At 37.5% G+C, this 21,059-nt stretch overlaps 2 protein-coding genes across 4 annotated transcripts; one reads left to right on the top strand and one right to left on the bottom strand.

Moving 5' to 3' along the window:
• Positions 1 to 1,850: 1,850 nt before the first annotated feature.
• lmod3 (leiomodin 3 (fetal)) lies at positions 1,851 to 10,118 on the top strand. 2 transcript variants are annotated; one of them, XM_051881030.1, is made up of 4 exons: positions 1,900 to 2,819; positions 3,744 to 4,015; positions 4,319 to 5,842; positions 9,692 to 10,118. In XM_051881030.1, the coding sequence occupies exons 1-4, from the start codon at positions 2,639 to 2,641 to the stop codon at positions 9,737 to 9,739; spliced, it is 2,025 nt and encodes a 674-aa protein (XP_051736990.1). In that variant the 5' UTR covers positions 1,900 to 2,638; the 3' UTR covers positions 9,740 to 10,118. The 2 variants fall into 2 exon arrangements, with proteins under 2 accessions (XP_051736991.1, XP_051736990.1); XM_051881031.1 differs by lacking the exon at positions 4,319 to 5,842 and having other exon boundaries at positions 1,851 to 2,819.
• A 2,824-nt stretch (positions 10,119 to 12,942) lies between these two features.
• On the bottom strand, positions 12,943 to 19,358 carry naa10 (N-alpha-acetyltransferase 10, NatA catalytic subuni). Of its 2 annotated transcripts, XM_051880614.1 has the most exons (9): positions 19,104 to 19,358; positions 18,571 to 18,669; positions 18,329 to 18,387; positions 18,018 to 18,077; positions 16,734 to 16,779; positions 16,511 to 16,626; positions 16,376 to 16,420; positions 13,958 to 14,042; positions 12,943 to 13,318 (listed from the first exon to the last, which is right to left on the bottom strand). In XM_051880614.1, exons 1-9 carry the CDS (start codon positions 19,122 to 19,124, stop codon positions 13,115 to 13,117), a joined length of 735 nt encoding a protein of 244 aa, XP_051736574.1. In that variant the 5' UTR covers positions 19,125 to 19,358; the 3' UTR covers positions 12,943 to 13,114. The 2 variants fall into 2 exon arrangements, with proteins under 2 accessions (XP_051736574.1, XP_051736575.1); XM_051880615.1 differs by lacking the exon at positions 18,018 to 18,077.
• Positions 19,359 to 21,059: the final 1,701 nt, after the last annotated feature.

The raw sequence follows: 21,059 nt of genomic DNA, 5'->3' as shown, positions 1-21,059 counted from the left end.
TAAATATAGTTCCTTGCTTAGTGTATAAAGATTTGAATTTTCAACACAATTTGTTAAGATTTGAACTTCAGACAAAGTCGAAAATAACAGCCTAGGTTATCAATACACGTAATTGTCTAATTGTGTGAAATATATTCATTGATGACTCACTGAATCTGAATTATTCACTTGATGGCACAGATATAGCTTTTTAACAATTTGATTTTTACCAAAAATCTTAGCAGTTAGAAAGTAAGATGTATCAACTTCACAGGCAATTATAATATTCATTTAGTTTTTACATTAAACAAGAAAACATCTCTGAAAGTTATAAATTATTGATCTAACAACATATTAAGTGCGGGCCGACATTATCTGCCATATTTGTAATTATAAGTTCAAAAACGAATTCTTGAACTTTTTAAACTTGATTAGCAACTTGAGAAAGCTATTTAAATGCTTTCCTTCCTATGATTGCTTAGCTCAATTGTTAAATCAAGTTAAAAAGCTAAAATGCTACACTTAACAAAACAGTAATAAAATCTTTTTAAAAAATGCACTATTATTAGATTTTGAACATACTGAAACAATACAGTATTAATAGACCTATAAAGGGATCACCATGACTTTTATATAAATATATATATATATATATATATATATTGAGAAAATCGCCTTTAAAGTTGTCCAAATGAAGTCCTTAGCAATGCATATCCACTCACAAAAATAAATTTGTGAAATATTTATGGTAGGAAATTTACAAAATATCTTCATGGAACATGATCTTAACTTAATATCCTAATGATTTTTGGCATAAAAGAAAAATCGATCATTTTGACCCACACAATGTATTGTTGGCTATTGCTACAAATATACCCGTGCGAGTTATGACTGGTTTTAGTGGTCCAGGGTCACATATAATATGTAGATAGACCGATTCACGATTTCGATTTTTTTTTTTTTTTTTTACTGTTTAACTAGTCAACTTAAAAACTACAATATGATTCAAGTAACATTTTCTTTATTAACAAACTGGTTAAAAACAAAAAAAAACAAAAAGCATTTTAAAAACACGGCAGTCAAGTTAAAAAAAAGTTCAAATCGCGTTTAATAACTTTGCCTTTTTTTTCTCATTCCATTGCCTGCGTCTCATTTTCATAACGCAATAACGCATTTCTGAATGAACTACGTTCATAGAGCGTCACACGAGAGCGGTTAATCAGGCGCGCCGGCGCCATCATGTGGTCGGGTCATTTTCTTCTCCTAACGGTTATCATTGCTGTATTGTCAACATGTCTAATTGTAAAGCTTGCTAACATTTTTATTCAAAAATAGCGATTTCTCGATTTAAAAAATAATAAAATAGAAGCAAAACATTAAATTTGAATTAATCGAAAATCGGAAAAATTGCCCAGCCCTATGGGGTGCCTTATTTTCCTGGTGTAATATTATAAAATTAGTGGATATTGTGATAATAAAACATTTGTAATTTAAATGGTTAGTTCACCCAAAAATTAAATTTCTGTCATTAATTTCTCACCCTTATGTTGTTCCAAACCCGTGGGAAATCCAAGAGGTTTTTTTATCCCCCATAGAAAGCAATGTAATTACCGTCATTCAAGGTCCAGAAAGGTTTTAGAGACATCGTTAAAATAGTCCATGTGACTACAGTGGCTTTAGATTACGAAGATGTTAAGGTTGAACCTCTGTAGTCACATGGACTATTTTAACGACGTATTTACTACTTTTCTGGACTTTGAATGACGGTAATTATGTTGTTTTCTATGGGGGATAAAAAAAAAAAAACCTCTTGGATTTCATCAAAAAGATCTTAATTTGTGTTCAGAAGATGAGCAAAGGTCTTACGGGTTTGGAACGACATGAGGGTGAGTACTTAATGACAGAAATTTCCTTTTTGGGTGAACTGTCAACCCACACTTATTTTTACTATCTCAATATGTCAATATGCAAGACCTTTTAGCTTTCCAATCATTTCAGACAAACTACACTTGCTCAAGTATTTTTTCTCCAACAGTAGACAGCACTAATGTTTGTGGAGTCTTTCCATCCTACATCAGCTTGCTTTTCCTGACCGCCCAGCTTCCCCGCCTGACTGTTGTGTTCAACATCAGACAGATTTTATTTCTGTCCTCATAGAACTGTGGAGGATTAGGGGTCAGAGCGGTTTCAAATCACTGTATATTTCTTGCACTGACGATACGCAGCTTTTAAACGCATAGAACAAGTCTGTTTTACTGGCCTCGCAACCAGCCATCTGGGGTTTACAATGAACGTCTCTTTTTCTTTGGTCATCCTGTAATTCCAGTTAGATAAAATATTTGTAGCTAAAGTTGTTAGCGTCTGAGCCACCGGGGCCGCTTGACTGGCATGTCCACCTGCTGCTGTTTTTCTCCACCATCTCTCTCTCTCTCTCACTCCCTCTCTCTCAAGTCTGTCATGTTGAAATACAGGGGACGGTCCAGCTGACTCAAGTTGCTGAAAAAAGTCTATGTCTATGTTCCATAAATACCGTCCCCTCTGTTGAATGGAGGTTATTTTAGATCGTACATGTGGCATAAGGCCTTGAGTCCTGCCGTGACGCTCACTGTGCTTTGAAACCAGCAGCTGTAGTGGAGTTCTTGAAAACACAAAAGTGGACATGTCCGAGCACACTGATCAGGATTCATGCACAGAGGAGATCGATGAAGATGAGATTCTTGCCGGCCTCTCGGCAGAGGAGCTCAAACAGCTCCAGAGTGAGATGGACGACATTGCTCCTGACGAGAGAGTGCCGGTGGGAATGAGACAGAGAGACGCTTCTCATGAGACGACAGTCCGAGGTATTGCATTCTCTCGCTTTTGTTGTTTAATATATTCAGCTGTTTGTTGCCATTAATCTTGAGAACATAGGGGATCTTTGTAAAAAGCTCTGAGGTGCTGAAAGAAAATGAGTTTAACACTCAGCCTACTCCATCTCTAACTAGCTCCCAGTAGAGCAGTGCTAAAACTGGAAGTAGTATCATACTGTAGTTTTAAGTGATGGAACTTATTATTAAAATATTTAAGCAATATCACGCTCGCATTCATGTTGTTGTACTGAACATATCAGCTGTGCTGACATTCAGTACAACATGATTTCTAGTGTATTATCTCTTAAAAGGGACAGTTCTGACAATTTTCAAACAAAATTTGTTCAGTTTGTATATTTTTATTCCCTTGTTTGTCTGACTAATATCAGGCAGCAAGAGTGTTTGGGAAACCTGTTTTGGTGATGTCATTGGTACAGAAATTACTCAGCTATTTAACAGCATACATAAGAAGCTATTTTTGCCTGAAATCTTACTTTCATTGGTTTAACACAACAGTCACATTTGTTAAAGGGATAGTTCAACCAAAAATAAAAATTACCCCATAATTTACTCACCCTCAAGCCATCCTAGATGTATATGACTATCTTCTTTCAGACTAACACAGAGTTATATTAAAAATAACCTGGCTCGTCCAATGTACTCCACATGGCTAAGGGGGGTAAATAAAGGCCTTCTGAAGCGAATCGATGCGTTTGTGTAAGACAAATACTCTTATTTTTAACTTTATAAAGTAAAATAAGAGCTTCAGAAGGCCTTTATTAACCCCCTGGAGCAGCACGGAGTAGGATGGCTTGAGGGTGAGTAAATTATGGGGTAATTTTCAGTTTTGGGTGAATTATCACTTTAATAATATTAATAATAATTGTTTTACCGTGCATATTTTTTCTATTTCAGATTGCAGTGAGCCCCAGTCAGAAGAGGAAATCGATGAGGATGAGATTCTGGCAGGCCTCTCGGCAGAGGAGCTCAAGCTGCTCCAGAGTGAGATGGAAGAGATCGCTCCTGATGAGAGAGTGCCGGTGGGAATGAGGCAGAGAGACCAAACTGACAAACCACCCACTGGATCATTTGATCACAGATCACTGGTGGAATATCTGTACTGGGAGAAAGAGTCCAATCGTATGCTGGAGGAGGAGAGAGTTCCCACAACTCTATTGCCCAGTCAGGTAAGATTAGCTATTTTTTGCATTATTTACATTCAGCGTATTTCATGTCATATAAACTGTTCTGCTGAAGTGTTTCTAAGTCTGATTATTAATCATCAAATTTGACTATTTATAACTGCTGCAACCAGGAGGCCAATAATACTACAACAACAAATGCCTTGAAACAGCAACTGTGCTGTAAACAGGACATTCTATTTTTAGGCTTTGAGTAAGTTGCTGGAGATTCAATGTTTCGTAATTTGTAGTCTTTAAAAGTTGTTCAGCTCTTCAGATTTGACCTTTCTGTCAATTTGTCATCATCAGAAGAAAACTGATGAGGAGCTTGAAGCAAAAGAAGAAGATAAAGTTGAAGAGGTGGAATATGTCTATGAGGAGATCGTTGAGGAGGTTGAGGGAGGAGAGGGAGATGTTGTTGTTGATGAAGTGATTGAAGAAGTGATAATAGAGGTTGAAGAAGAGGACAAAGCAAGCAACCAGCCTGTCAAGACAGAACTTGATGCCACTAAACCCATAGTGACATCAGAAGATGGTTTACAGCTGCCTCCAGAGGTTGAAGATATAAAAGTTGAAGCAAAGACTGAACAATCAGGACTTAATGAGACAGAATCTGAGACGAATGAGGAGAAGTTAGGTGATTCCATCCAGTCTGAACCTGCTCCCTCTTCGTATGAGAACTGGGTTCCTGAGAAAGAGGAAAGGGTCATATCCAAGCTGAAGATCCCAAAACTTGCCCTAGGTGGAAGCACTTTTGTTAAAAAGACTGCAAGACCTTCTGGGAATGAAACAAATTTGGAGACCACTTTGGATAAGATCCGCAACAACAACGCCTCTGTCACGGATGTCAATCTCAACAACATTGAAAACATTCCCAAAGTTATGCTCCTTGATTATGTCAACGCTCTCAAGAAGAACAGACATGTTAAGACCTTTAGCATTGCAAACACCGGCGCAGACGAAAATGTGGCATTCGCTTTAGCTAACATGCTCAGAGAGAACAGAAGCATCACCACACTAAATATCGAATCCAATTTTATCACAGGAAAAGGGATTGTGGCAATAATACGTTGCCTCCAGTTCAATGAGACACTTACTGAGCTCCGCTTCCACAACCAAAGGCACATGCTAGGACACCATGCAGAAATGGAAGTGTCTCGTCTCCTCAAGGCTAACAACACTCTTCTGAAGATGGGCTACCACTTTGAACTCCCTGGGCCTCGGATGGTGGTCACCAATCTCCTCACCAGGAACTTGGATCGTCAGCGACAGCAGAGAATGGAGGAGCAGAAGCTCCAGCAGATGAAAGAGCAGAGGAAGGTCATGGAGATGTATGAGAACTCTCTGAACTTGCCCCCTGGCATGTTGGAAATGCTAGGAGGCTACATACCGTTGTCCCTACTGCAGGGTTCTCATGATGGGGCTGAGGAAAGTCCTGAAGTTTCTCCTGAACCTTCACCACAACCAAGTCCTCCTCAGCAGCTCCGCAAGAGTCATTATCTTGCCCCACAACAACATCCTCCTAGTTCAGAGACAGGAAACCTCTTAAAGGAAGTACATCTGAAAAAGACTCCAAAACGAAGGGATCCACTTCTGGAACTGAACCAAATGGATGAGAGGAAAGAGGGAAGAGCTAATGTTCAGCTGAGAAGTGTTCCTAAACAAAGAAGCACAGCAAGGGAAGGACCTGCAGATGAGAGAGCCAACCTGAAAGATATGATAAAGACTCTAAAGCCGGTTCCTCGAAGGCGACAGCCACCTAAAGTGGAGCTAACACCTCGGGATCAGTTGCTGAGCGAGATTCGACAGAGCAATGTGGCCTATCTCAAAGCAGTACGTAGTGTTTAAGTCTCTCAAATTAACAGTTGCTGTGTGCACAACATCAGCTTGAGTAAGCGCCATTGTCAGGGAGGGACAACTGGGAACTGTTGTTCTTTTAACAATGGGGGAACACTAAGGTCTTCTATGGCAGTGCTTCTCAAACCTGTACTGGGGACCCCTCACTGTTGCATAATTTGGATATCTCCCTCATCAGACACACCCAATTCAAGTCTTGCAGTCTCTACTAATAAGCTGATGAGTTGAATCAAGTGTGTTAAATGAGAGAGACATATAAAATGTGCAGTGGTGAGGGGTCCTTTGAGAAACACTGCTCTATAGCATTGGTTCTCAATAGGTCTTGCTTCAGGACTCTGATCAAATGGAAAGTCAAAACAATACAAAAATGTCCATAAAACTCAATGAATTATGTGCAGTAATAACGTTTCTTTGTTTATTTATTAATAATACCATGAACTACACAGGCCTACATACATACAAAATTAGTAACAAGGCATCGTCTGAATTAGGGATGTCAATTTACATAAATTCCCATAATCAATCAACCTCTTAAATCAGATTCAGGGAGAGGGGGCGCTACTAAGTTATCACATTACTTAACATCCACTTGCTTAACCAACACAAAATAGGTGTCATTTTAAAGCTTGAAAAGGTGCTTTTAAAATTTGCTGACATATTAGAAGTGCTCTATTTTCATAGCATGAAAAAAATAATTGTTATACATGAAAATGTGATCTGTAAAATCATTGTACATAACAGATAGACTTCGGTCATATATCGTTGAAAGGTCTCAACAAGCAGAATATAAATTTGTTTCAGTTAGAGACCAAACTATACCAAGTACTTATATGAAAAAGTGCCGCCGCCACAGGTGTAAACAGTATACACATGATGCCATGTATATGGCACCATTTAGCGCCAGGGTTTTGTTTGTAACTTTGTAAAACATTAGTAAACCATAGTAGATCTAGATCGCATATCTTTATTTTGAGCAGGTGGTCTCGAATGAGCCCAAACACAACATAAGACAATGCATAGATCACGGAGTGACTTGACATGCTGCTTGGCTAAAGCTATGGACTTCCCGGGTCCGATCGTGTCACGATCATGATGCAGTGTTTTACAACGTCATTTGTAAGTTCAACCAATGGAAACTGGATCTCAGGTGTGGTGGGTGGGATCAGTGGGTAGGGACGATGTGTAGAGACCAGTCTCTAATTGACCCGTCTTGATTTACCATGCGCCATAGACAATGTTGCCAATTTAGCAGTTTTGTCACTAGATTTAGTGACTTCCCCGCCCCTTTTAAAACTTCTTTCAAAAGTTTAGTGACAAATCTAGCAACTTCTAGGACGAACCTTATCTAGATTCTTATTTTGCCCACTGATCTATATTCATATTTATATAGATCAATGAATTTGCCATTATGATGTCATCTAGTGACATTTAGCTACCAGTTTTAGCTACTTTTAATTGAAAGCAGTCGGCAAGACTGGCCATAGAATAGAAGTGCACAGCTGAAACAGCACTGGAAGATCATGACTCATTCACCAGGATCTTGTTACTTGTTTATTCTATTAACTTTTATTGTGGCGTTTACACAAGTAGTATTCTAATGTTCAGTAAAATCACTTGTTTGGAGGGTTTTTTGGATCCTTGGTTAATTATGTTTCGAAATCTACCTATCTAAACAGCTACCCTACATAATACACTGCATGGCTTGAAGACGTTAGGTGTGTTTGACTTGAAGCGGCGCTGCACAGACAGATCGGTGCAGTATCGGTGATGACACCAAAGTACCACGGGAGAACTTAGAGAGCAGATGGTGTAATACATAACTACGGCACACTTGCTTCATTTTTCCTCATGTGTCTGCTGCGCGTTTTGCCTATGAGCTGCATGCTCCTCAAAACTACGCTCTCTAATGATGACCTTGCTTAATCGACCATCGATAAGTTTTAGTGATTAAATTATTATCGACAATTAAAGGATTAGTTCACTTTCAAATGAAAATTAGGCCAAGCTTTACTCACCCTCAAGCCATCCTAGGTGTATATGACTTTCTTGTTTCTGATGAACACAATATTTTAATAAATATCCTGACGCATCCGAGCTTTATAATGGCAGTGAACAGGGGTCACTAATATGAGCTGAAGAAAGTGTCTCCATCTATCATAAACGTACTCCACATGGCTCCGGGGGGTTAATAAAGGCCTTCTGAAGTGAAGCGATGTGTTTGTGTAAAAAAAAATATCCATATTTAACAAGTTATGAAGTAAATAAAGTGTAAACTGCCATCGCATCAATTACACTTTTTCCGTAAGTTGAATAAGGAAGGCATAGGACGTAGCGTGAACTTTTTAAACTGCGAGAGTTTTACACTTTCTTCATACACTGAATACGGAAGGCGGTCTGGTGGAAGCTAGATATTTTACTTGTATTATAACTTGTTAAATATGGTTATTTTTTTACACAAACGCATCGCTTCACCTCAGAAGGCCTTTATTAACCCCGCTGGAGCCATGTGGAGTACACATTTATGATGGTTGGATGTGGATGGAAGCACTTTCTTCAGCTCATACTCATTGGTCCCGTTCACTGCCATTATAAAGCTCGGATGCGTCAGGATATTTATTAAAATATCTCTGATTGTGTTCATCAGAAAGAAGAAAGTCATATACACCTAGGATGGCTAGAGAGTGAGCAAAGCTTGGGCTAATTTTCATTTGAAAGTGAACTAATCCTTTAATCGATCTTCAATTAATCGTTAGCATCCCTAGTCTAAATCTAGAAAAATGTATAATTTTTTAAATGGTTTCAATAATTTGTAGGTATTTTAAGGTAATTTCAAGGTAATTTCTTTTACCTTGTGTAGTTTTGAATTTGACTAGCTTCTATGAAGTAAAAGATTTTTTTTTTTTAATAATTTTAAACTTGATTGGACACAATTTGTCATCAACAAAACATATCTGAAGTATTTTCTTTCTTCTTTTTAAAAGCTGACTTGCCATTCATTTTTCCATATTAACTTTGCATTTAGCATAGTTTTTTATCCAGCTGTCTGTGACTATCAGAACAGAACTGCAACACACACACACACACACGCGCGCACACATACACAATCGAGAAGCACTGCTTTATGGTACTGCATAGATTACTCATTATGTGTGTGGTTTGGGAGCCAACCCATTAAAAAACTGTCTCTGATCCCCATGAATTTGGTGTGAGCAATATTTTAGATTTGTTTTTTTAAAGTAGAGACTTGCTGCCACCTACTGACGGTTTTAGTTTCCCATTTAAAAGTAGGCCTATTATTTCATTTTTTCCAAAATATTTTTACATTCATTTTTATATTTAAAACATTAATTAAAAACATTATTTATGCAATTGTAACAGCAGCGTAACTGCATTAATGCTACATCTAAATGTCACTTCATGCAGCTTCTGTGCATTGCTAACTTTGTTTACACTGATTTGATTGGAAACAATAACCAGTTATTCATTCTTATTAATACAGTATTCAGAGAAAAAAAATGCATTTACATGTATGTGTTTATGAAAATTTGGTTCATTTTGTAGATCTGAATTATGAATTAGCACAATATGCTTGGAATCGTGATATTTCAGTTGGTATAGTATCGTAAGACATGTTTATGGTAACATGACAACCCTACTGAGGAGAGGTGTGACATTTTACACAGACTTATCATTGTTATTTTATTTACTTTGATATTGTAATGCCAACTGAAAGGCTGTCAATGATCTTTAAATAGTCCAAGTAAATTGTACCAATGTTGTGTTAATATAATTTTAAAAGACCTTACTTCTGTTTCACACCCACAGGTACCTCTTCCAAAAATCCTGGAGTCAAGCGAAACCAGTCTCTTCTGAGCCAAACTCATGACTTCACAGAGAGAGACCACACAGAGGGACAGGGCAGGCCAACATCAGACAGATCATGGAACGAGGGTAGTTCATGTGGCCATGGTGCTTCTCAACTAATGGAGAGAGTAGAGTCAGTGTTACATAATAAAAGAGAGCAGTTGCATAATAATAAGCCACAACACTGTGGGCACTTTGATGAGGTCCTGAACTGTAAAATTTAACATGCACCTCTATTCATAATAACCCCATCACTAATTGTTGTGAATGTCTGTGAACGATTTTGGCTACACATAATGCACATGGTAAATTTATTCTTTTGTCTAATTTGTGTTCATGTATTTATAGTGTTAATAAAGTGTTAATAAACTTAATAGTGTAAATGTCACTCTGGATTTTTTCTTAATTTTGTTTTTCTAGTGACTGTTAAGATATTTATGTAAATGCAACTTTTTTTTTCCAGTAAGCACTTTTTTTTTCCCTCGGTTGCATTCTTCTTCCTACACAAGGGGCAGCCAATTAATGTTATATCAAACTAATTTATGAAAAAACTGATCATATTACTGCATTAAGCAAAAATACAATTTACCTTTAAATGATTAGTTCACTTTAAAATCAAAATTACCCCAAGCTTTACTCACCCTCAAGCCATCTTACAGTATCTCACAGAAGTGAGTACACCCCTCACATTTTTGTAAATATTTTATTATATCTTTTCATGTGACAACACTGAAGAAATGACACTTTGCTACAATGTAAAGTAGTGAGTGCACAGCTTGTATAACAGTGTAAATTTGCTGTCCCCTCAAAATAACTCAACACACAGCCATTAATGTCTAAACCGCTGGCCACAAAAGTGAGTACACCCCTAAGTAAAAATGTCAAAATTGGGCCCAATTAGGCATTTTTTCTCCCCGGTGTCATGTGACTCATTAGTGTCACAAGGTCTCAGGTGTGAATGGGGAGCAGGTGTGTTAAATTTGGTGTTATCACTCTCACTCTCTCATACTGGTCACTGGAAGTTCAACATGGCACCTCATGGCAAAGAACTCTCTGAGGAGCTGAAAAAAAGAATTGTTGCTCTACATAAAGATGGCGTAGGCTATAAGAAGATTGCCAAGACCCTGAAACTGAGCTGCAGCACGGTGGCCAAGCATCCGAGCTTTGTAATGGCAGTGAGCGGGATTAACAAGTATGAGCTAAAGAAAGTGCCTCCATCCCAGGGTTGCTGCACATTTTTTTAAAGTCAAATTTAAGGCTTTTTAAGACCTTTTTAAGACCTGAAGAAATAAAAATGAATACTGTGCATTAGAGGTGTGCAATATTGTCAAAAAAAAAATATCTTGATCATTTTGAAGTTGTTTCAAAAGTTTCAAAGTTTGTTAATAATAATTAGATGATATTTTGCTGAGTGTGTTTTTGTGCTGGTACCATGGCTGATTTAGGCCTGTTGTGAACAGCTGACTCATAAAGACAATTATATTATTAATTATATTATTCATATCATATTCTATGCAGTGGTTAGTTCACAGCAGTAACAGAAATTAACATTATAATTAAGGGGCAATAGACTGTTCTACTGTTCTTCATTTTGAAATTTTCGTTGGCGAAATAAAGAAAAAACAAACAATATTGCCAATACTGTGTCTAAAATGTACCTCACAATGTTAATTTAACTGTTGTATAAAATTATCACATTTGCAATCGTGCTGATTTGGGGAAACGGCACTCTTGCTCGTGTGATATTGTAATATAACTACATCATATCATATATGATGACAAAAACTCATCAGAGCAAAAATGCCCATGTATCTTGAATTTTGAGGGAATATAACTGCATACATCATGCAGTGAAAGCGTGAGTGACAAACTCAATGCCAGCTCGCACATCGTTAAAACAATAATTACGAAATCATCATAGACGATAGTACTCATCACACAGCCCTACGCACATAAAGAATGAACTTACAACGGTTACTGAACTGACATTTACGGAGCCCCGCACGACATGCAAGAAAAAAAATTAAATCGTGCGCACGATTTATAAATCATACGTTTTTTCCGTAAGTTGAATACGGAAAGCGTATGACGTAGGCTTACACTCAGTTTTAAACAATATAGTAAATCCATATCTTTATCCACCAAAGGTTTCTTAACCTAAGAAAGGTCGAAATCCCCTTCATGGTTTAGCAAAGTAGAATTGGCAAAATCATAACATTACTGCCCTCTGCCCACAGTCCAAGTCTCGCCCTTTTTAAAATAAATATTTATAGGTATTTTAGACACGAACCGAATGTTAGTTTGATAGCAATGAGCCTCTGTCAGTAACATTATTCAACCACCCACTATAGAGCACATTGTGGGCGCCTTCCACGTTTTTACATTCAATAACTTGGGCGGCCCCAGTCACGGAATGAAGTGTGGTAGATGCTATTATTCACAAACACCAGAACTAACAATGCGTAAAATAAGAAAAAGTATGCCAAACCTTGTGCTGTCTCCGGCTGTGGGTAAGCCTCTCATCTGTCGCTCTGTACATCCTTCTGAAGGATCCCAAAAAGTAGGCCGTTCATTAATAAGGACCCTGATTATGTCAGTCTGATTTTAACATTTTGTGCGACACATTTGATTGACGATTGTTTTAATGAATACGTAGCAATGTAATGCAGCTTTGCAAAGATGCTGTTATTGAAAAATGGAGCAGTTAAACTATGTTGACGGCAAACCGTTCATATACAAAACGAGCGCGAAAAAGCGCAAAAACTCACTTCACGCGTCAAGGTAAAGTGCGTTTAGATTGGAGTCTTAAAGGCGCCGCAGTTTTTTTTTTTTTTTTTTTTTGCTTTTAGTCTGTATGTTTGCATTTAAGGTCATCTGTAGGTTAGCATATCGTTAAACGTACTGTTACACATCTTTAAACACATTCTTTTTTCAGAAAATCAAAGGAAAAATGTTGATGACTCATCCTGCACTACATATTTTTTGTCCAATCAAATACTCCTTAAAATGAGAATCCTCTCCCTCAGCATCCAACACACAGCAACTCATGGTTCATGGCTGGGATAATATCCTGTTTTCACAAGCGCCTCAGATTAAGAGGTAAAATAGGCCTTTCTTGCTTTGCACTAATGAACTATTCTTAGCAGCCATAACTTTCACATCAATAAATTATTTATTTATTTATTTTCTGCCAGGATAATGACACCACCACATATGTTTACTCTCCAATTTTATTGACAAATCTCCTCACAATTAATTTCATCATTGTGATCCACTTTTACAAGGTCACTTTCCTGTATTCTGAAAATAAAACCATCAGAGCATATAAACACCGTAAAACAATTTGAAACCTATATAATGGGTGTGAACAGACGGATATATGAGTTAAGAGTCTGACGAGGAGTCTTTGACGTCTGTGCTCTCCGTGGCCTCGCTGACCTCACTCATTTCTTTACTCTCTCCTCCGCTGTCTCCATCTCCCTCCTTCTCTCCATCCTGCACCGTCAGCTTCTCCACCAGGCCAGTCACAGATGTGTCCTGAGATGCCGGAGCCTCTGAGCCCCACAGACGAACACCTGGTTTCTGCAACTGCACAACAGGAAAAGTTAGTGTTTTGCATAGTCAGGGCCAAGTCCAAAACTTTTTTTATACAAGTAAACATGTCTCTACCAGGGTCAGCCACTGACTATAGGAAGTCATACTGGTAAATGTAATGTGTTAAATATGTTTTTGAGAGAGTAAAACTACTATTAGCTTTTTACTTTTTGAATGTGAACCCAATTTAACCTTGTATAACTTTCAATTTAAAATCTTTGGAAGGTGCGACTCAATTTAGACATGTAATTTCTTCCACCGCATTTTAGACCAACACTTTTCCACCAAACAATAATTGAGCAACTTATTATCAGAGATAAAAATACATGTTTTTTTAACAGGCATTGACAAGCCCCCTTCTGAGTTCAGCATTGATACAGCAGCCATGACTAACGTTACAGTCCTAATCAAACAGTTGGGAAAAACAGGTGGAGGGAAATGGAGTATGTGTGTGGGTCGATTCCAGAAGATTTGAAAAAAATTTGCCTGTGTTATTCTTCCTCATATTGTATGTTCAATGGGTGTAGAGGGTCAGGTTACAATTTGGGAAATTTAAATTTAGGGGGAAAAAAAAGAACATTCTGAAACTGTTTTTGGTATCACATAATTATGTATAACTGCAATGCCACATACCTCATCTGCCATCTGTGTGAGATTCCTCTTCATGGCATAAGCATCTTCTCCATCAGCATAATATTTGGGCTCTACTTCACTAATCCTGCAACACAGTATGAACAGTGATGAAAACATTTGGCATGAATATGATATAATGCAGCATCAGTAACAGCATCTTTTGTAATGTCTCTCAGCCATCTCTCTTTCTACAGTATTTCTTCAAATCTCCCTCTAGCTCACTCCCTCTCCTCCCTCTTCATGAGTGGACACGGCCCTACTGCTGATTGGCTTTAAGTGTGTTGTGCTGCTCGGTCCAATCCACTTTCAACAGCATTTTTCAGAAAACGCTTACTGCACCTTTGATGTGAATTTATCTGCAATTTATCATAGTTCAGTTTCATATATTATAATAAATAGTGTAATGACTGAAACTGTGCTAGTTTCTCAGGCTGCCTTGAAAAGATGGTTATTCTAGTGCTGTCGTTTTAACACACTAATTAATTATTATATTTATACTATCAGTTAATCAACTTTTATGAATGCTTCCCTGCCAAAGACAAGATTTTATGGCTTTCCCTGTTTTCTCTGTTATAAGGTAGGGGGCGCTATTATGCATCTTCTGAAAGAGTACTGCATCTCCTGATCAAAACACAGGTGAAGAAGATGCAGAAACAAGTGATAGCATATGTAAGCTGATGCATATGTAAAATAACGTGATCATCAACATTAAACAACATATAAATCAAAACTTCCTAATGTTACTGAATTAAATTTCGACCCAGGACGAGGTACAGGACTGTGAAACTTTGGAGATATTAGCCGCTTTGCCACTTTCAGGCCAGTGCAAGCCAGGTCTTTCAGCGGACCAGGCTAGGCTAATAACCCCGGACTTGTAGCACCAAGCCCAAAATCACGCTGCATTTCCACCGTCGGGCCAGAAGCTCCGCAGCGCTTCACTTAAACCCGCCCGTAACACGCCTCTCTGGAACAACGTCACACAAACCCGTCACTTCACAAACAAATGGAAGTTTTATCAGAAAAATAATCAGAAAGAAATCACTGGAAACTAGCGAGATCGTAAAGTGAACATGATAAAAGCAGGCCTTTGTTGGCATTTTGTTGTTTACTTAAAGATTTAAAAACCCAAGCATCGATGTTTTACCAATCATAATGAATTCATTTGTGTCAAGATTAAACATTAGTCACAGAAATAAAATGGTATTTACTGTTATTTCACAAAAGAAAGAGGAAACACGCACTTATTCAGTCGCGTCTGTTTCTGTTTATTTGTAGTCATGTTATTTGTGGTCATATGTTTACATCACATTTACAAAGAATGATAATTTCTACAAATTTTCCACCAAAAATACGACCTGAGGAGCTTTAGCACTCTCTCCAGTGACAGTCTCAACAGTTATATTTTCAGTCTGAGAAACAGAGGAATCCCGAAAAACTGGAGTTGCTTTATTTTATGAAATATGCAGAGCTAAATATGGATATCAGACAGTCCGTTAAGAGACGAGACGTGCTGACGGATAAAACAAATACATGATTGTGATAGCCTACGTATATGATTTGTCTGATTTCTTCAAGTCGTCGTGTTTACCATGGCGTATAGTCTTGGTGATCAGAATCCATATCGGATCACAAACAGAAGTTATTTCAAACACTTGCTGCTGTCTGAAAGTGAGTTCTGAGCTAAAATGTTTTTAAAAGTCTTTAATGCTGATGTTAGCTGGTAACCTATGTAATCATCCATGGTCTTCACACACAAATAAACTCTGCCTTTGTTCGTAACCACTCCCTCAAGCCCGAGCTGGCCCGCTTTGGACCAAGGTATTTGGCGGGCTGAAAAACCCTGGCCATTGGCCCCGAGGAAGCCCCGACGAGGCACGATCAAGCCCCGGAAGTGACAGTGGAAATGCGACTGGCCCTGGCACGCACTAGCACGCCCACTTTAGGCCCGACAGTGGAAATGCGGCTATTGATGGACTCGATCTACTCCATCTTTGATCATCATTCTGAATCTGATCCAGATGTAGTCATTGACAAGAACGTGATTTTCTCAGCTTTTTTTTTGTTGTTGTTTAAAGCAGAGGGTCTGTTATTTCTTTTGATATATTGCATGTTCAGATATTCATACAACAAAATATTCTGGGGGCCATGAAATTGTGAAAATGATAAAACAATGGTGGTGAACAGCCAACCTTTTTAAAAAACACTGGCAGGGAAAGAGTTAAGCTGGTCTCAAGACATGTTTTTGAAGTTGAACTACTTCTAAAGGGTCATAAACACAGAATGTATTATTGTATCCCTCTGCAATTATTCCATTCTGTTTTATGAAGTAAAATTTGTAATAAATTCATCAACTGAGAGTCAGAATTTATTCATAATACAAATATAACAAAATAAAAAAGAAAAAGAAGTGATACTCACTGAAACTTAAGTGTGTTTGAGTACAAGTGAAGAGCGGCCCGGTTACTGAAATACAAACGGGAAAAGCAACACGGTTAGAAAAATCACTCCAGCAAAACTCTGATGACAGAGAGTGAAGGCGCTGGAAGATCCTACCTCTTCCTGACATGGAGGGAGACATATTTGGCATTGAAGTTCTCAATCATGGCTCTGCTGGCTTGATCCATTAGTTTTTGAGCCAGTCCAAGACGCCTGTGAGAGCGTTTAACGGCCTGTTTTAACACACAACAGTGGATTTATTTATACACATGCATACAGAATGAAAGAAAATATCAGCACAAATGACACGAAATAACAGCCAATGTTTTCAAACACTAACCAGTGATGTAATGTGTCCATGAGGCACATCGTCAGGATCCTCCTCCCTTTGGAATTGAAGACACAGTTAACATAAAATAATACTTATCTCATCTTGTATATCTTGGCTCTCCCAAGCTTTATAATGGTAGTGAACAGGGGGCGTGTTTTGAAGCCCCACCAAAAATGCATCCATCCATCGTAAAAGTAATCCATATGGCTCCAGGGGGTTAATAAAGGCCCTCTGAAGTGAAGCGTTGGAATTTTGTAAGGAAAATATCTATATTTAAAACTTCATAAACTAAAATAACTAGCCTCTGGCAGACGACCATACTGTGCAAGTCGACTTGCGCCACAAGAGTAACCCCTGACGCAACGTATAACGCAGGATGTAGGAGTATCATAAGTTTAGACGCCTCTCATGGTTCAAACAAATAGGGCTGGGAACAAACTCAAGGTCTTCTCTTATATCAATATCCTCGATATTTCTCTTTAAAATTTCTTGTTTTAGACTTCTAATTCGCGACTGGTGTTTTGTTTTGCTCTATCCTCTGCGTTCAACATTGTGTCATGCGTCGAGTCAGAGGTCACTCTTCTGCCGCAAATCGATGCATACGGCTTTCTGCCGGAAGCAAGTTATTATGGTTAATAATGTTATAAATATGGGTATTTTTCTTACAGAAACCCATCGCTTCACTTCAGAAGGCCTTTATTAACCCCCTGGAGTCGTATGGATTACTTTTATGATGGATGGATGCACTTTTTTGGGCTTCAAAACAGGCCCCCCCATTCACTACCATTATAAAGCTTGGAAGAGCCAGGATATTTTTAAATATGTGAACCTGGACCACAAAACCAGTCGTAAGTCACACGGTATATTTGTAGCAATAGCTAACAATACATTGTATGGGTCAAAATTATCGATTTTTCTTTTATGCCAAAAATCATTAGGATATTAAGTAAAGCTCATGTTCCATGAAGATATTTTGTAAATTTCCTACTGTAAATATATCAAACATGTATTTTTGTAAGTGGATATGCATTGCTAAGGGCTTCATTTGGACAATTTTAAAGGCAATTTTCTCAATATTTTGTTTTTATTGCACCCTCAGATTCCAGATTTTTAAATAGTTGTATCTTGGTCAAAAAACAAACCATACATCAATGGAAAGCTTATTTTTTTTTAGCTTTCAGATGATGTATAAATCTCAGTTTCAAAAAAAATGTACCCTTATGACTGGTTTTGTGGTCCAGGGTCAGATATATCTCAGATTGTATTCGTCTGAAAGAAGATAGTCATATACACCTAGGATGGCTTGAGGGTGAGCAAATCATGGGTTGACTTTCATTTTTGGGTGAACTATCCCTTTAAGGTGTAAGGGAAGGGTTAACAGTGTAATTATAGATGTAATTACAGCTGTAATTACATTCAGGTTAAAATATAAGTACAACAAATATAAGTACGTACACAGAAAATGCATTGTATCAAATGATCAATTTAAATGTTTGTAAATAGTAGTTCAAGACACTTCATATGAAGTGGGATAGAATGTTCAACATTTAACAACATCTTATAAATTTCACTATATGAAAGCAATAAAGAAAATCAACACTTACATTTTTGCTAAAACATATCCCACTATCTTTCCGTTCTCATCCTCTGCTATGTATGACAGCTAGAAAACAAACACAGCAGTTCAGGGGGGGATTTGAAACAATACATATTGTTTCAAAGAAGCTTGACAGAAAAGGCGTGTTTCAAATATTACAATCAAGAAGCCAGAGATGGAAACCTCATCACTGTATGTACAAATTTATAGAAATCAGTATTTGTATAAAGATCAGTGTCGGTCACAAACCTGTGGCCAGGACAGGCCGTGGTAGAAGTAATACTTCATCTGATAGTTCTCTGGAAGACACAGCAGGTTGCAGTGCTGCATGTTCATCAAATCCTCTGGCTGGAAACATGAAAAAGAGAAAATCAATCAGTCAAGCTATTCACTAGTCACCTGCAATAGTACTGAATCATTCACACAAAGTACATTAGTAAAATCCGCCAGTTTTATTATAATAAACGGAGAGAGACTGGCAAATGTTCATATATAACTAAATTATGACTGTTTTTGGTGCAGGAATCTTGACTGATATAAGTGGATCTCGGGGAAAAGAAATGGTACTAAAATACAGAACACGGCCCCTTTAAAAATAGCAAAGTGTATGCATCACAACAAATTACAAAAGGTAGATGAAATAAAAAGGCAAATAACTAACACTTAATATGTGCACTCAGTGCCTCGTTGTATTGAATTTCAAGCGTTCGCGACGCGCATATGATGGGATTTAAGACAGCCACTGACTGAACTAATGTCTATCTTTCTTTTTATATACTCACCCGTGCGTTGCGTATATTCATTTTGACCGCTGGACTGCTAGATAAATATACTACTTGATATAAATACAGCTGTCAAATGGACACAAACGCTCTTCAATAGAAGGGAATAAGCAAGCAGATGGACACAGCTACACCTCCACAACCATGTTGCCCATGACCGGAAGACGGATGTTCGGATAGTAAATTCCTTCCGGTGATAACTATAATAAAAGTCCTTGAAAAACGTTCAAACCAAGCGGCAACCTCCCCCAGTTTATCGTGAAGCTAATACGGAAGTGACTTAAACTGCAATCCATCGACTGGCCGCTAGGGACAGGCTGCAAAAGAGAGCAGAATCTCATTGACCCACATGTTAAAATGGCCAACTTTACAGCAGAAAAAAACATGTTTACCCTTCATGACAACTCTGAGGGGGGTGATTTTTTTTTTTGTAACTCATCCGTTTAAATTATATTAAGCCTTAAAGTTCTGCATAATTAAGGGCGTGGTCACTTGAGTGACAGGTAGATTGCGCTGCTGTCTGTGAGCTTTCAAAAATGCTCTTCAGAAATCTACGGGTGACGTCACGGACACTACGTCCATATTTTTTTTACAGTCTATGGTTCAAAACCCATTGGAAATGAAGTTTATAGAGAAAAAAAAAAGAAAAAAAAACATATATATATATATATGTATATATATACATATATATATATATATATATATATATATACACACACACACATATGTTGGTTTATTTGTTTTTAATAAATTTTGTTTATTTAGAAACATGTTTATAAATATGTTTCTTTAGCTCAGCAAATTTTTGACAAATGAATTTCCATTACTTTGCCAGTCATTCATTTTTACTGTTTTTATTTTTATTTTTTTGATGTGGGTGTGACATAAGAAATAAACAAATGTACTTATTTGTGTACAAAAGCTTCCATGAAGAAAAAAAAAAAAAAAAAAATTTGAAAGGAGGATTCAGCTTTCAGAGAATCCATTGCCATCGTATCCAGAGAAATGTGCATCTATTACTAAAATCCCCATTACTTTTCCAGGCCTGGACTCCACCATTTTAAAATTTCCTACCATTCCCATGTTTTCAATGACCATGGAAACCATGCTTCTAAAATCTGCTGTACAAACAGAATATTTCTTCAAGCAGAAAACAGATAAGCTACTCACTCAATGGCTTTACTGAAACTAGCCAAAACATTTAAAGACAATATGAACTTAAAGGACCAGATGAAAAAAAGTGAAGCAACAAGACACGTGAGGCATCTTAGCTATGCTTTATTGTAAAAGTAGTTGTCTATTATAATAAAATAGAAAACACTGGGCAGAACTTTTACAGAAAAGTGAAATAGCTCACAGATGTTCAAGCATCACCAAAAGAAAAGTTTTCTAAAGTTGTTTTAGGCACCCTAACACGATGTTGAAATTCAGTGCCGTCAAAAATTCACCTTCAATACATATGTAGGCTAATATAAAGCTGTTTTTTTGACACTGGTTCAATGTCTAACTAGCGCAAAACCAAAAGCAATGAGCAGAAAGAGACAATGCCCAAGCTAAACTCATTGTTTGAGAGCGGTGTAACAATGAACAACAAAGCTCATCTATTAAAGTATTAACAGAGGGATGTGGAATGTAATACATTAGCTTAAATAAGACTAAACGATCATGGCTCTTTCAGCCAATCAGTGGGAGCCTTAAGACATGGTGAAATGTCACATACATTCATGCTGTTAAGTTGTACCAAAAGTCACCATTTCCCCTCCATTCCTAATCCCTATATTTTTCTGGAACTTTTCTTCTGTGTGGTGCAATTATACCATTTAATTATAAGCTTGCAACCAAAGTTGTGACAAAATGCATGAAGACAATCAGTAGATTGTACTTTTATACCATCCTTCTGCCTATAAACACTTTTGAAACGTGAGCAGCATTTAATGTTAAGACTTGCTTGTGAAA

This window comes from Ctenopharyngodon idella, chromosome 22, assembly GCF_019924925.1.
Source record: "Ctenopharyngodon idella isolate HZGC_01 chromosome 22, HZGC01, whole genome shotgun sequence".
Lineage (NCBI taxonomy): Eukaryota > Metazoa > Chordata > Actinopteri > Cypriniformes > Xenocyprididae > Ctenopharyngodon > Ctenopharyngodon idella.
The sequence above is the reverse complement of the archived record's forward strand: the minus strand, read 5'-3'. Positions and strand labels throughout refer to the sequence as shown.

Bases quoted from the DNA above. Each gene is read 5' to 3' on its own strand.
- lmod3 (XM_051881030.1), top strand. From the start codon at position 2,639: ATGTCCGAGCACACTGATCAGGATTCATGCACAGAGGAGATCGATGAA. The intron at 4,016-4,318 runs GTAAGATTAGCT...TGTCATCATCAG, and splicing joins CAACTCTATTGCCCAGTCAG to AAGAAAACTGATGAGGAGCT. The intron at 5,843-9,691 runs GTACGTAGTGTT...TCACACCCACAG, and splicing joins ATGTGGCCTATCTCAAAGCA to GTACCTCTTCCAAAAATCCT.
- naa10 (XM_051880614.1), bottom strand. From the start codon at position 19,124: ATGAATATACGCAACGCACGG. The intron at 18,078-18,328 runs GTAAGTGTTGAT...TACACCTTAAAG, and splicing joins GGATATGTTTTAGCAAAAAT to GGATAGTTCACCCAAAAATG. The intron at 14,043-16,375 runs GTGAGTATCACT...ACTGTGTTGCAG, and splicing joins TCAAACACACTTAAGTTTCA to GATTAGTGAAGTAGAGCCCA.